This window comes from Argiope bruennichi, chromosome 10 (genome assembly GCF_947563725.1).
Source record: "Argiope bruennichi chromosome 10, qqArgBrue1.1, whole genome shotgun sequence".
NCBI classification, from domain to species: Eukaryota; Metazoa; Arthropoda; class Arachnida; order Araneae; family Araneidae; genus Argiope; species Argiope bruennichi.
The window spans coordinates 60,394,207-60,410,073 of record NC_079160.1 but is presented as its reverse complement, the minus strand read 5'-3'; the positions used below and the strand labels follow the sequence as shown (position 1 = coordinate 60,410,073).

The window sequence follows — 15,867 nt, the reverse complement described above, 5'->3', positions numbered from 1 at the left end:
TTAAAATTAAAGCAAATATTGTGAGCACATATCTTAAAAGCTAATAAATCAAATTATCAATCCTATCACAGTATGATAAACATGTTAAATTGTGATAACATATTTGTATTTCATCTGCTTTGAAAATTTTTTTATGCTAGAATAGAACACAAAACTTAATCAAATAATAATGCTTAATGAGACAGTATAAGTTTCTCTTTTGAAGAATCAATTATAGTCAGTGGTTTGATTTTTATAAACATTAAAATTTTACATCTGCAAATATTTTATATTGTTTTTTATACATTTCTATAAAAGCATTTAGATACTTGCTGAAATCTAAATTTTGTAATACTTTTGGTATCCTTCCTTTTAAATATGACCATTTTTTACGTAAAAAGATATACGAGGGAGCTACATGCTTAAAATGTTTATGAAGTTCTCTCCAGTCAATTTCCTGTTCAGAATTGAAACAGTACTTATCTTTTATTAAATAAATCAATTTACCATAATGGCACTTTTGCCACCGTTTCTTTTCAGTGACAGAAGAATCCCATGCAAGATGTCCAGCCCAATGTTTATGACACTGGAATTCATTTCTGGTTGGAACATGTTGTGCAACATCACTCCATGAAATATTTTTCACATTATTTGCAGAAATATCTTCTGATCCAGTCACAGATTTAATAGCTTTAATTAAATTACTTTCTTCATCGGGTGTCCATTTACCTTTGTTTATATCTTTTTTATGCCACCTATAAGCAGTGTGACAGTTGTTAGCACTTCTTGAAAGCATATCACTAATTCTTGTCCATTTATTTCCAACTAATTCATGAGCATGTTTCAAATCAATACTTTCTTCTGCACTTAGTTTCCCCTTATTTAAAGGATCAAAGAGCTTTCTTGCTCTCATGTAAATGCTTCGAAGAGTTCTGTTGTTGAGATCTTTACCCAAACGTACCAAAAAATGTTTTGCTTTCAAAAACTTAGTAAGTTTATTATGTCTGCGATGTTGATTTATTCCTAGAAGCTGAAATGGATTATTAATGCCAAACTCTAAACCAAACTGCTGAAAATTTCTAGTTAAAATATTATCTTCAGCTTTTGTCCATTTCCCATCATGAATTGCTATTCCATTTTCTTCTAACTCTGCTCTTTTTTCAGGTGGAATTGTAGCTGTTGTTTCACCTTCATGCAATAAAGGCACTGGAAATGGCACAGGTACTTCATTTGTATCATATAAAAAAGTATCAAAAGATGTATATGCATCTTCCTGACATTTTTTTTCAAATTCTTCACTACTAACAATTTTTTCTTTTTCTTGTACATCATTTGAAATAATTTTAACACTTTTGACATGTTTCTTCTTATTTCTTTTGGTTCTAGAGAATCCATCATAATCTAAATTTTGCACGCTACTTTTCTCTTTTATATAGTCCTGACTTATAACATCATTTGAAGTGTTATTTGATTCAACAACTTCTGACATATTTTCTACTCCAGTCAATTTATGTTTGTGCTTCTTTCTTTTGTGTTTGTGAATTCCAAAAGTTTCATTACTTAATTCATTCTGGTTTATTTCAATAGCATTTGAATCTAAAGATTTATAATCAGATATTTTATCTACATCAGCTTGTTTATTTCCTTTTTGAACATCTGATGAATCAAGAATACTATTTTTTCCCGATTCAGTTGTGATTGATTCCTCAATGTTGCGATCACAAATATTTTCCATTTCATCATGTAAATTATGCCTGTGTTTCTTCTTTTTCTTTTTGTGAAACTTATTTAAAGTTTCACCTTTTAAATTATTTTGATTCATTTCAACAACAACCGAATCAATAGTTTTGCAATTAGATATATTTTCTATTTCATCAAGGGATTTTTTTTTATGCTTTTTCTTTTTATTCTGGTGAAATATATTAAAATTTTTACTGTTTAAATAATTTTCATCTATTTCAATAGTATTTAAATCTACAGTTTTGCAATCAGATATTTTTTCTGTATCTGTTTTTTTATCTTTTTTGTATACATCTAATATATCATAAATATTATTTATACTAGAATGATCTGTAGGCAATTCCTGATTGTTGCAATTGGATATATTTTCCATTTCATCAAGTAATTTATGTTTGTGTTTCTTCTTTTTCTTTTTGGGAAATTCATAAGAAGTCTCACTGTTTAAGCCATTATGATTAATAATATTTAAATCTGCAGTGTGGGAATCAGATAATTTATCTACTTCAGTCTGTTTATATTTATCTTTCTTTTCGTGTACCTCCAATACATCGACAATTCTGTTTTTTCCTGATTCATCATTGACTGATTCCTGATAACAGCACACATTTTCCATGTTGCTTGATAATTTTTGTTTGTCTTTCTTCTTTTTTTTCTTTTTCAAACTCTTTAAAATTTTCACATTTGTATCATTCTCCAATTCTTGCTTATCTGTTTCTAAAATTCTACATGCAAACATATTTTCATCATCAGTCACTTTATGTTTTTTCTTTTTATGAAATTTCTTAGAATTCACATCATCATGTGATTTTTTAGCAGTAGCAGTTTCAGCAATTTCACAATCAAATACATTTGCATCATTAATACAACTATATTTCCTTTTTTGATAAGTATGCGATTCAATTTCAGAATACTTATTTTTTTTTCTGTTCAACTTTGAAACATTCTCTTCATGAGAATTTTTTGTAACATCCTCCTCATTACTTTCCTGATACATAATATTGTTTGAAATATGATTTGCTTCCATACAAATAGCAGTTGGTAAATTTTCTTCAGTAGCCAATTTTTTTCTCTTCTTTCTTTTCTGTTTCTGAACACCATTAGAAATTTCACTGCTGAAATCAAACTGAGACAGTTCAACATCACATATATCTGTATTTAAGCAATCTAACATTTTATCATTTTTAGTCAGTTTACGTTTATGACGACTTTTCCGTTTATACAATTCATTCAAAATTCTGTTATTTTCTGCTTCCTCAGATTCCTGAATTTTATAATTAGATACATTTTCCACAACACAAAGTGATTTGTGTTTGTGCTTTTTTTCATGCTGATTTAATTCCATTAAAGTTTCTGCATTTACATTATTTTTTAATTCCTGTTCATTTATGCCCACATTTCTATAATTAGATAAGTTTTCAGCATTAGTCACTTTATTTTTTCTTTTGTGAAATTTTTTAGAATTTCCATTATTATCTATTTTTTCAAGGGTAGCCAATTCAAAGATGTCACAGTCATTTACATCGTCTGAATTAACAAACTTACATTCATTTTTCTTTTTAAAAGAATCCTTTTTCTCATTTGTGATGTGTTTTCTGTTGTGTCTGTTAGATTTCTTATCACCTGGATTTCCAAAAATACATTTTTCCATACTTTCTTGGAGCACAACATCATTTAGAGCATCATCTGATTCTATAGTAATAATTTCTGCCATAAAGTCTGATTTATTTAATTTATGTTTGTGCCTTTTCTTTTTCTGCTTGTTAAATCCATCAACAGATTTACTGTTTAAATTCATTTCAGATCTTTTAACACCTGCAATTATAGTCTCCGAGTCATTCATTTTTTCCACATACATCTATGGTTAAAACCTATAATAAAATATTACTATACAAACTATAAATAAAACATTCTCGATTTAAATGTAAATATTAAAGGACAATAGCAATTAAAGTTACTTTCTCAACCACGTATCTGAACGATTAGCAGGTGTTTTATAGATTTCGAAAACCAACCAACCAAGCGCGCGCTTGCCTGAAATATTGGAAAAAATATAAATAAATAATATTGTGACTTCACTTCAAGTTTTTCTTCTTTTTTTTTTTAATATTAAAAATTAAGTTCTAGAAAAAAATCCCATTTAATATCACGTAAAACGAGAAGTTTATTTTTTATTGATTGCTTTCTTAGTTTTTATTTAAAGGAAATCCATAAAAAGCGATGTTGAGAAACAGCTGTTTCTGCGATGCATGATTAGTGGCAAATACGACTTTCTTGTTCCTTGAAGTGAAGAGAAGTGTTTCATTACAAACAGAAAAGAAAAACATTTTCTCTTGCTCGTTCTGTGGAGATGAATTCGAATTAATATTTTTTAAATTCCTTAATAATAATTAGGATTATACCAAATCAAATATCAATAATGATACGTGAGAGTAGGACTATGATAGCTGGAGTTTTGATAAGGAATTTAGCTTTGAATCTTTATTTATGAATACTTGTTGTGAAATTACTTTCTATTTTTACGCATTTTTGTCCTTCAGTAATATTCGGTCTTTTATTAATTATTTTTTAGTATCAATTTAATTCAATAAAAATGAAAATTTTAGATGAATTTTGTGGTGAAAACTTTATAATATGGGATGGTCATAATATTGGGTGGTGTTTCCGCCAAATATATTTGATTTGTCCGGCGTATCTCATTCTTTTAATTTGCAGCTGCTATTTTATTGGATTTCCATTTTTGCATTTTTCATTGAGAACTAAATTTGAACGATTAGTAATCGCTACAAGGATGCTTATCAGTGTGCTATTATTATTATTATCAGTTTATCAAATTTATCAGATATACAGTATGAAAACGGAAAAACAAATATCAGCTGCAGAAATTATTCCATTGATTGTAAGGGGCATTACATGGGCATCTCATACCTTTTATTTGAAAAGGCTGTTATATGGCATAACTTATCGAATAAGAGGTCCAGAATTTGTTACTTTTTCAGTTGTTATTTGTTGTGTTGCCACAGCATGTGATTTTTATTTTTCTCATCATGATTCTTATCGAAGGAATGGATATTATACCTCTCTAGCAGTGCTTATATTTCACATAATATACATCATTACGTTTCTGGCAAGAAATAGTAAGAAAAATGAACAGATTTGGACAAGAAGTTTAAATTCAAGTCTTGAAGAGCAAGAACCTTTAATGCACTCTGTTTTATCTCGATATTATGGATTCAGTGCAGATATTGATTCTCAAGACCTGGGAACTGCCGAAGAACCCTCAAACATTTTTTCCAAAATTTTGTTTTTATGGGTACATTCACTTATGCTAAAGGGTTTTAATAAAAATTTGAAAAACATTGATGACTTGTATGATTTACCACCATCTCTCCAATCTGCTAATCTGAGTGAAAAAATTTTTTCTCAAAGGATCATTCCTGTTGAGACTGAACAAGAAAATTATATTAAGTTGTGTTGCAATTCATTTAGAATTAAAACTTTGCCTTTAGTTTCCCAACTCTATAAAATGTTTGCTTTTGAATATGTTTCAATTGGAATTTTAAAATTTATATGTGATATTTCAAGCTTTGGTGGTCCTTTGTTATTAAATGCTCTTGTGTCATTTTTGGAATCAGAACAGGAAAGTAATTCAAAACAAGGTTATTATTATGCCTTGGGATTATTTTTAGTCACTTTTGTATTTGCAATAACTTCAGTGCAATACAATTATTTTGTCAATAAAATTTGCCTTAAGATAAAAGCTTCAGTATTAATGCTAGTATATAGAAAGACTTTGAATCTCAGTAAAGTGACATTATGTGGAATGAATACTGGAGAAATTATTAATTTTATCAGTACTGATGCTGATCGTATTGTGAATTTTTGTTACAGTTTTCATCAGCTTTGGAGTTTACCTCTCCAAATTATTATTGCTCTTATACTCTTATATCAGCAACTTCATTATTGTTTCATTATTGGTGTTGTCTTTATGATCATAATAATACCTATTAATCAATATGTAGCAAAGAAAATTGCAGGCTTTAGTAGCTTAATGATGACAGCTAAAGACAAAAGGATTAAAGTATGCATTTTTTATTATTATTTTTTTAGATTCTTCTATTTTAAAAATAAAACTTAAAATTTCCCCTTTATAAGCGAATTAAAATCACGCCAACCATAAGAAAACCTATCAAAATTACTTCTTATGAGATTGGCACAAGATGATTACTATATTTAGTAAGAAATTGCCATACATGCACATGCACAAAATCAATTTTACTGATCACTCTATAAATATCTTAAGAGTTTGGAGTATAATTATTATTTTTATAGTAAAATTATTAATTTTATATTTTATTAGGTATAAGTTTTATGTAATAATACTTATAATTTTGTAAAAGTAATCTGTAGAATCTTTCTGGGTACTTCGCATGACATTCATCTAACTTTTGCCAATTGTCTTTGTTGAACTTCAGGTTTAACTGTATATCCTTAACAAACTTAATCAGTAGATTACTATATCATCTTTGGTAATTAATCATTGTTTGCAAAACATGACGCCTTTAGCAATCAATCAACGCACATGCATCCTTTTGTAATTATTCTTGAATTAAAAGAAAAACAAATCCATTCATCTTTGTGGCCAATTAATACTTGGATACTGAAGGAATTGACTTCAAAGTAAAATTTTGAGTTTTTGTTGCTTTTAAAATCATTACATTTTCCTAAAATTATTGGATTTTAAATAAATTATTGCATTCTAAATATCTTAATAAGGGAAAAAACTTTTAAAGTGAGATCATTTTTTTGATATTGTACTATAACACTTAAGGTCAAAGAAACTATCTATAATTTGATACAAAAATGTAAATAGTTCAAAAAGATTTCAACGGTTTTATGAATCCTTTGTTCAGCCAGGAAGACAGAATATTCATAAAAAGGAAGGTGCAATCAAATTAGACGAAAAAAAAAAAAAACAGTTCAGGATTAAATCATATTGATATTGGATAAGTGAAATATTTCTAATTGATGCAAATTTTTAACAAATTGTAAAAAACTTTATGAATTTATTATTAATTTTTATTATAGTACATGATATACAATAATAATTTGTTTTTCATTATGCATTGTAGAAAGTAATAATTCTGGAGTAATAACTTGAAATTTTATTATTTCTTCAAAATATTCTTAATATTTTCTTTTATACATATATTTATTTTTAGCATTTGTTTAAATGAATATTTGCTTTAGTTAGCAATAATATTTAATCTTAGAAATGAATAATCTGCTTTTTCACCTTTCTAGGTTATGAATGAAATCATATCGGGAATAAGAATAATAAAAATGAATACATGGGAAAAAATATTTTCCAAAAAGCTGGAGAAAATACGATATGAAGAAGTAAAATTCTTGAAAAAAAGAAAATACTTAGATGCTCTTTGTGTTTATTTTTGGGCTACTACTCCTGTTCTGATATCATTTTTGACTTTTACTATATTTGCCTCATTAGGATATGGTTTAACAGCTGCAAAGGTGATTTTTATTTCATTTTGATATTGAACTGTATAGCTATATGTTAAGTTATTGCAAAAATAAAATTAATAACATATGTTTTTCTTTTTAAGGTTTTTACTAGCATAGCTCTTTTCAATATTTTAATAACTCCTCTCAATGCCATTCCTTGGGTTTTGAATGGTATTGTAGAGTCATGGATATCTATCAAAAGAGTCAACTTGTTCTTGCAATTGCCAAATTTAAAATTTGCAGACTATTATTCTGAATTAGGAAATGGTGAGGATGGTTTTTGTTTATAAATATATCAACTATTTTATTGTGAAATTTTCAATGTATTACCAATCAATATTAATCTAACTAAAAATATTTTTTTTTTATTTGTACAAAAATTGTTACTAAAATACTTTACTTCCCCCCCCCTGTTTTGTATGTGTGTGTGTGTGATTTAATCTGTAATACTTCATATTAGAGATAAAATACATTTCACCCTTATGTATGTGTATGTGTATTATACTCTTTTTCTATAATGTTTAAAACATTCCTATGATAGTATATGTATGTGTATGAGATATATATGTATGTATGTGTATGTTTTGATTTATGCATTCTCTTTTCCTTACCCAAATGCTGGAATTACTTTTATTTGATTTATAACTTTCAATAGTCTGTTTAATCATAAATTGTCTCTATGTTTTTATGTTCTATATCTCTGTGTTCATCTCTTTTCTATTATCATGGGTTTTTTAATTAAAATCTCTTAATATTTTTTAAATTGAACTTTTTGTATAATTTTATGGAAAAGGGATTTTAATTTATGTTTTGAAATGTGTAGATTGCAATCTGAAGTTAGAAATCTCGAATGGAGTATTTTGTCACTCTGGAGCAAAAAACAGCTTAAGATTTGAACGTAGGATTGTTAATTTTGAAAGAAATTCAGATGCACCTGATTATTTTCTTGGACCAATTGGCTTAAAGTTATCTCAAGTAAATATTTTCTTCTTCATTCATAAGTAAGCAATGCCAATCTTATGTTTTTATTCAAAATAAATATTTTCTAAAAAATATTATTATTAAATATAATTATTATTAATAAATTATACTATTATGGCAGTGAACAAATATGTCCTTCTAAATTTGAAACTTTAAAATGCATTGAGTTCTAATTATAAATATCATTTTATTTTGATTAAAATCTTTCATAAATAATTCTGTCTGTCCCCTTTGTTTATCTGTAATTAGTTAATACATTGGAAATTGTTTATTTTATTAAATAATAATAAAAGACAATTATAAATGTTTCATAATGTCATTTACAGGGTGATTTTGTGTGTGTTATTGGTAAAGTTGGATCTGGAAAGTCTTCGCTTCTTTCTGCCATTCTGGCTGACTTGAATTGTGTATCTGGTCAAATTAAAATGAATGTTTCCGAAAGGAGTATTGGAATAGGGTATGTTTCTCAAGAAGCATGGATTCAACAGAAAACAGTTCAAGAGAATATCTTATTTGGCAAGACTCTAAACATCTTGAAATATAGAAAAGTTTTGGAAGCGTGTGCATTGCTTGATGACCTGGAGGTTAGATTTTTTTCCCAAAAGTTTATTTTGTTTTAAATTTTAGTTATGTATTTTGAATTTTAAACTTGAATGTCATAAACAAAATTAATTTGAAATTTTTGTATCATCTGCTGTAAAATTTTCATGATTTTATAATTCTAATGCTAATTTTTACATGATGTTTTATCTTCAGTTGTTTCCCCATGGAGATCGAACAGAAGTTGGAGATAAAGGAGTAACCTTGAGTGGAGGTCAGAAAGCAAGAATAGCCTTAGCTAGGGCTGTTTATCAGGTTAGGAATAATATCATAATAATTGATTATGTAAAATGAATTTAAAAATGTTGTGAAAAAATAATTTTCAGAGTAAAGTTTTCAGTAATGTGATTATTTACATTGAAAATATTAGTACAAATGTTGAATGTTATTTATTCCTAACAAACATTACATAAACTCTGTTTTTGTTTGCAGAATAAGTGTAAAGGAATCTTTCTTTTACATTTATTGAAGATTTGATATCAAAATCTTTCTGAGCTTTATGATTTAATTCTTTTCTGAAAACAAAAAAGAAAGTTAAGGACGAATGTAGCAAGGGGTTATATTTATATTCCCTCATTGATTTTATTCTTTTTGTTGCCTGTATAGGCCATGGTTAAGATTTCAAGGGAGAGTTTTGATTTGTAGGAAGCATTTTGTACACATTTCTGAAAAAATCGAGTTTAAAAAATTCAGGCATTTTATGTACTCTTTATGTTTTACTTCTTTTATACTGTCCATAACCCAGCAATAAGAGCTGCATTACTTAAATGCTAGGTCTCTAAATCAAATTTTGATGCTAGTAACATTTTTTTTTTCCCCCATCTTCTGCATCATTCTATAAGCATAAATGTTGTGATTATAGTGGCATATATAACAAGGAGTTATCTTTAAATTTTCTTATGGAAATAAGCATTAAGTAGTTTGAATTATTAAATTGATGGTTTATATAAAATTTTATTTATTTGAAATTGCAAAGTTTTGTTGCCTATGCAGAATTTTTTTTTTTTTTTTCAAACAAAAAGTGCACTTTGTTATTAAAGAAAATGGATTTTTTTCTTCATTTTTCAGAATTTTCTTTATTTGTTGTTAAGATTTAAATGTTGCAAATACTAGAGCAAATATCCTTCTTTGTGGTTAAGGATTATAAGTTACAAATTATCTGAATTCATGTACTGATTTGCATGTTCTTTGTTTTTGTTAAAAATTTTCAAAACTTTCTATATGCTGTGAAACCTTTTGAGGACAATATTGTATGGATATAGGGAAAAAAATATTATAGACAATTTAATCATTTGTGTATCTTACATTTGTATATATGTGTACTAATAAGGAACTAATTTTATAATAATTGATTGATCTTATAAATATTTACTGATGTAAAACTGTATTTAGGAACTTCAGAGTGAGCTTGATGGTTATAAATAATAGCATAATAAAATATTAATAATAAATGCATAAAAGATAAGTGGAAAAAGGAAAGCCATCTATTGCTGACTCTAAAATCATTGTTACCAATAAAATTTTAATTTTTTATAAATAATTGGTTTACAAATGTGTAAGTTATACATTCTCACCTAATGGAACTATATAGCTTTTCAATACCACCATTTATTGCACCTTCAAATCATTTTTATTTGCTATTAATTTCCCCCCTACATTAATTTTTTAATTCAAAAAATTATTATCAACTAATAAAATCTTATCCTTTATTTTTGTATTATCATTTTGTTTCCATCTTTGATCAATTTCCGAAATTATTTATAGCTTTTCTTCAAATACCATTATTTTAAATTGCACCATTTAGATGTTTAACACTTGAAAATAGACTTCAAGGAACAAATGGTCAGCCCAAAATGATAATGTGATTAAATATTAATTATTCCCCACCTCCCATTCTTTACAACAATAGACCCCTATATCTTCCTGGTTATCACATATTGTAGTCTTTGAAGTATCACTTTCCAAAGGGATTTAAAAAAATCACTATTGTACTGTATCAGCTTTCTAAAGAAAATTCATTATTGTAGAAATGTGCAAATAAAAAGTTATTATAACTCTAGACAGGTTAAAAATGCATTAATAAACTGGAATTCCATTAAGATAATAATTCTCTATATGCAGTTTTTACTGTACTGTAAAATTATAGATATACATAAAATCTTTATGTCAATTGTATATTGCAAATATTTTAATTTTTTATAAATTTTAATTATCTGAATTATTTATTATTATTATGATTATTTTGTTGCTTTCATTCATGAAGATGAAATAAATATATTTTTTTCATCTGTCTATTTCAGGATTTCGATATATATTTGTTAGATGATCCTCTTTCAGCTGTTGACACTCATGTTGCTGAACACATTTTCTCAAATTGTATTATGGGTATACTAAAAAACAAAACACGTATAATGTGTACACATAAAGTACAGTTTGCTGAAAAAGCTGACTATTTAATGGTTTTATCTGAAGGGAAAGTTATAAATTATGGTAAGTTTCTGAACTAAAATTCACTCTAAAAATTCACTGTAATTTTTTCATTAATAAAATAAATTGATAATAAGTCAGCAATGATTTTTGTGACTTTTCTGTGAATTTGACAGGAGTCAAAATATGCTTCATATGTGTCATTTTCCTCTTAAACAGAAGTCTTTAAAATTCAATAGCAATGTAACTTTTTGTAACAAAATGTATGACCCAGTTTTAATGTTTCTGTATTCAGCACAGTCATGCATATGCAAGTGACACTATCACAGGAAAGTGACATTTTGCATTAACATTTCAAACTTGATATTAGCTACTGTCAAGCTAACAAAAAGTAAATAATTTCCTAACACTTTTTAAAATATTTTTTACATTATACATATTATTTAGGAAAAGTAAATCTTTCAGTAAAGAAGTTTTTATTGATAAAAAATGAAATGCATTTTTTTTTCTGACATGCTCTTGCATATCTGTATGGATGAGAAAATTGTGTGTATTATTTGTTGTAGTGGAAAACCTCCCATTTTTCAAACTTCTGTTTATAAATATATGTATATCAAACTATACATAATCTCTGTCTATCTATTTATCAAACTTTTTTTTTTTTTGAAATCTTGAATTTTAATATTTTTTTATTTCTATACATGGGGAAAAAATATTTTTATCAAAAATTTTTTGAATAGTTATTGCAATCAATTAGTGAAAGCTTTCATTAGAAGAAAAAAGTAATATATTTTTTTATCAATTCTTATTGCATAACAACTATCAATAAATTGAAAGTCCTTATGAAAACTGATAAACATTTATTATGAATTATATTTTAATTTTAACTTCTGTTCTCTATGCTTTAACTCTATGCTTTTTGATCTATAAATTCCATTTTATTAGAGTAAAGTTTTATCTTTAAATTTAATTATGTTTAAGATTGCTTATCATGAATATGACCCTAAACAGAAATCTTTCAGTGTGAGAGAGATATTTGAATAATAAGAGTCAGAGAATGCAAAATAAAAGCATGGCAATAAAAATATAGCATTTTTGCAAGTGCAGTATTTATAATTTTAGAAAATCATTATTTGAGCATTAAAAAAATAACATAATTTTTTTAAGTTAAAAAAATGTCTGCACATAATTGATTATAGTAAGAAAATTATGAAAAACTTATGATGTCCATTTTTTTTTTCTTCTATATTTCTGCATATATGAATTTTTTTCTCAGGCATTATCATGTTCAATACTTAGAAGTTCAACTGAATTATTTTGAAAAATATTGTATCTTCTTTTCAGCTCCTCCAAATCAAGCATTACAGTTTTACAGTTTAAATGAAGTAGAAGATATTGAATGTGAAGAGAAACCAGATATGCCAAATCTATCTGGTGCAACATCATCTCTTGAAAACAGCCTGGCAGTAAATCTTATTCAAAAAGAAGAAAAGGAAGAAGGAGTTATTCAGTTAAAGGTTTATAAGGCTTACTGGCTAGCAGTTGGTACAGTTTTGTCAATGTCTGTTCTCCTATTCTGTCTCTTAATGCAAGGTAAAGTCATATTATGCATATTTGAACGAAAAATACATATCATATGATTCTGATTAGATGAATAATATTTAAAATATGTATATATTTATAATGCATATAAAATGTTTTTTCATTTGATGTTTTCTTATCTGAGAAGTTTATTTCTATTAGTGACAATACTTTTGTAATAAATCAGTAAATCTAATTATATCCATTTTTTCCATCAACTAAAAGAATCAACTCTTTTTTTTTTCTATGTCTCTATATATAATATGGTTGAAGGATTTGCAGAATTGTTACATTAATGATTATCTATATATCTATCTATATTTTTATATTGCTATTAGGTTTTAAATTTCTAATTTATCCTCCCCCCAAAATATATACATTAAACTTGCTGCTCAGAAAAACACAAAGTGCATTCTTCTGAGCACTTTTACCTGTTCATTGATACAACGCTCATTTGTATTTACGATATACAATTTTTGAATTATTGTTATTAGCATCCATATATATATATATATATATATATATATATATAATTATAACATATATTTTACATATAATATGAAGTTAAATTTTAAGCAATTACACATAAAATGCAAATAAAAAATATTTTATTCATTGCTAAAATAAAAACTTGATAATGATTACCATAACCTTTTTCCATTCATTGGTTTTACATTTTTTTTACATTTTCAACTTTTACTATACTGTGTGTGCATGAATTTAACTACTTAGTTATTGCATAAATGGAAGTGATATCACATAATTCCTTTGAGCATGATATGTTGACGAATAATTTTTAGTGTATTTTTGATACTTTAAATGATGTTCAGAATTGTGAAATGTTGTAGTAATATTGGAAAGCATTTTAAACTAATAGGAGGCTTCTTAGTTTTTCTTTTTCTTTATCTTTTTGACAATACAGATACATATAGTTTGATTTGTGTTATCCTATTAATAAGAATAAAAGTGATCCTATACATATTTTGCCTATGTGACTTTTATATATTTTATCCCTTTGATTTCTGGGCTATTATTAATGTAATTTCCTCCAACACAAACCTTTTTTTTCTGTGTATTTGTTTTTCTGATTGTTTAGTTTATTAATTTATCCAGTTATAGAAATGGTAATTGAAATTTGTGGTACTTTTCCGTTAGTCAGACGCAAATGTTGCCAGTTGTGAACAAAACGTGAATTTGGCGGAATTCTACATTATTTGACGATTTTTCGCTTGCACCTAGCTAACGGAAAAGTACCAAATTTGCTAAGGTGCTAGGGAAATTTGTTTGCTGATTCTGCTTTTAAAATTCCTAGTATTTATCTAATATTAGAAAAATTCTAATTAGAAAATTTTAAAAGATCTCATTTAAAATAATGAAATTTAATAAAAGACAATACAAAGAATTTGTGAAAGAGATTTTTATCAAAATAAAATATCAATAAAAATTATTTATTAACATGCATGGAAAAAATAAATTTTTATTATACTTAAAATTCTAATTATGATTACAGTGATTTGTGATATAGTTCTATGATTTTTATATGTAATTCTCTGATGATTGTGACCTGAATTAGTCTTTTATTTCATTTCCAGCTTCCAAAACTGTTTCTGATTGGTGGCTTTCATTTTGGGTTTCATCGAGCCAACATGGAAATCGTACACTCAGCTTAGACACGAGTCATTTATATTCATTGTAAGTTTAAATAAATCAGTTAGCTGTTGTGTAATTATTTATAAAAATTTATATATATTTCTCTGAAGGCTATTGAACTGAAGCAGTGTTTATAGATATAAAGAAGGGTGAAAAAAATTTATAAAATTTTATTTACAGTATATCCCATGTATTCTTTAAAAATATTGATATTATGAATATTATTTCTTATGAAGCATTCTGCAAAAATGTACAGTAAATAATATTTGCTTGAACATATATTATAAAGGCTCATTCATGAGCATAGTTTTTCTTTTATATTGTTAAAAAAAATGAAATTTTCATTACAATTTATTCAAAGTATCTTTTAAAATTTGTTTCAATGATGCTGGCTATCATTGATATTCTTAATATTTTATCTTCAATGAAGATTTCTGTATTATTATTTGATGCTTCTAAAGATTTTTCACAATTTTTTTCTTTTTTAGAGAGGAGTTTAAACTGTTTGAAGATAAAGAGAGATCATTAACCTTTTACTTGTCCATTTATGGCTTTTTAGCTGCGGCCAATTCCATTTCTACATTATTCCGAGCTTTTCTATTTGCATATGCAGGAATTAAAGCTGCCATAGCACTTCATGACAGATTATTAAAAGTCATAATGAAGGTAAATTTTTATGGAATTATCTGCTTGAAAAACTAATGAAGTTATGAATTTCAGAGATTTTTACTGGTCTTTATATATAGATAGATCAAATTCACTTTGTTCCTACATTAGAATGTGTTTATTTGATAAAATTAGAATTTTGACTTAATATTCAAGCAATGTGTTTGTGCACTTGTTGATCTGTTATTACATTAAAGGCTTTGAAATTTCTTTCTTTCATTAAAAGTATTTAGTATATTTTTCATTAAAAATATTTAAATGAGGATTTTGTTAATGTTATTTTAAAAAAAACAATGCAATCTTATAGCAGAAGTGTTAAAGTTTTATACAAAAAAATGTTTTATAAAAAAATTTTTTTCCTCATCTTTAGGGTGCAAGTAGTTTCTTTGATGTTACACCATTGGGTCGCATCATGAATAGATTCTCATCTGATGTTTATTGCATAGATGATGCCTTCCCATTCATGTTGAATATTTTCCTTGCTCAAATATTTGCTCTTACTGGTTGTATTGTTATCACTTGTTATGCATTGCCATGGATTTTAGCTCCCATCACAGTTTTAGCTGTTTTCTACTTTAAACTACAGGTAAAGAATTGTTTTATTTTTGCTTTTGTTTTTACTTATTTTTAAATGACTTTTATAATTAAATTTTATTAATGAAAATATTATAAGGTAATCTAAATGTATTTAAAAATAAAACTCAAACTATTGATATAAATTGA

The 15,867-nt window shown here is 26.3% G+C and overlaps 2 protein-coding genes across 3 annotated transcripts in view; one reads left to right on the top strand and one right to left on the bottom strand.

The window, feature by feature from the left end:
* Positions 1 to 3,747, bottom strand: LOC129988220 (transcription termination factor 1-like). The gene has a single exon (XM_056096387.1). It carries the CDS (start codon positions 3,572 to 3,574, stop codon positions 242 to 244), a length of 3,333 nt encoding a protein of 1,110 aa, XP_055952362.1. The 5' UTR covers positions 3,575 to 3,747; the 3' UTR covers positions 1 to 241.
* The window catches only part of LOC129988219 (ATP-binding cassette sub-family C member 10-like), a 32,139-nt gene continuing 17,344 nt past the window's right edge, over positions 1,073 to 15,867 (top strand). The window contains exons 1-11 of one of the 2 annotated variants that reach the window (XM_056096386.1): positions 1,073 to 1,200; positions 7,021 to 7,248; positions 7,341 to 7,506; positions 8,063 to 8,214; positions 8,547 to 8,804; positions 8,977 to 9,075; positions 11,121 to 11,310; positions 12,592 to 12,840; positions 14,421 to 14,520; positions 14,967 to 15,144; positions 15,515 to 15,730. In XM_056096386.1, coding sequence (XP_055952361.1) covers positions 1,192 to 1,200; positions 7,021 to 7,248; positions 7,341 to 7,506; positions 8,063 to 8,214; positions 8,547 to 8,804; positions 8,977 to 9,075; positions 11,121 to 11,310; positions 12,592 to 12,840; positions 14,421 to 14,520; positions 14,967 to 15,144; positions 15,515 to 15,730 — 1,845 coding nt within the window. In that variant the 5' untranslated portion in view covers positions 1,073 to 1,191. Of the gene's footprint in view, positions 1,201 to 4,039; positions 5,798 to 7,020; positions 7,249 to 7,340; positions 7,507 to 8,062; positions 8,215 to 8,546; positions 8,805 to 8,976; positions 9,076 to 11,120; positions 11,311 to 12,591; positions 12,841 to 14,420; positions 14,521 to 14,966; positions 15,145 to 15,514; positions 15,731 to 15,867 lie in introns of those variants that run through there. The other variant, XM_056096385.1, reaches the window with a different exon arrangement.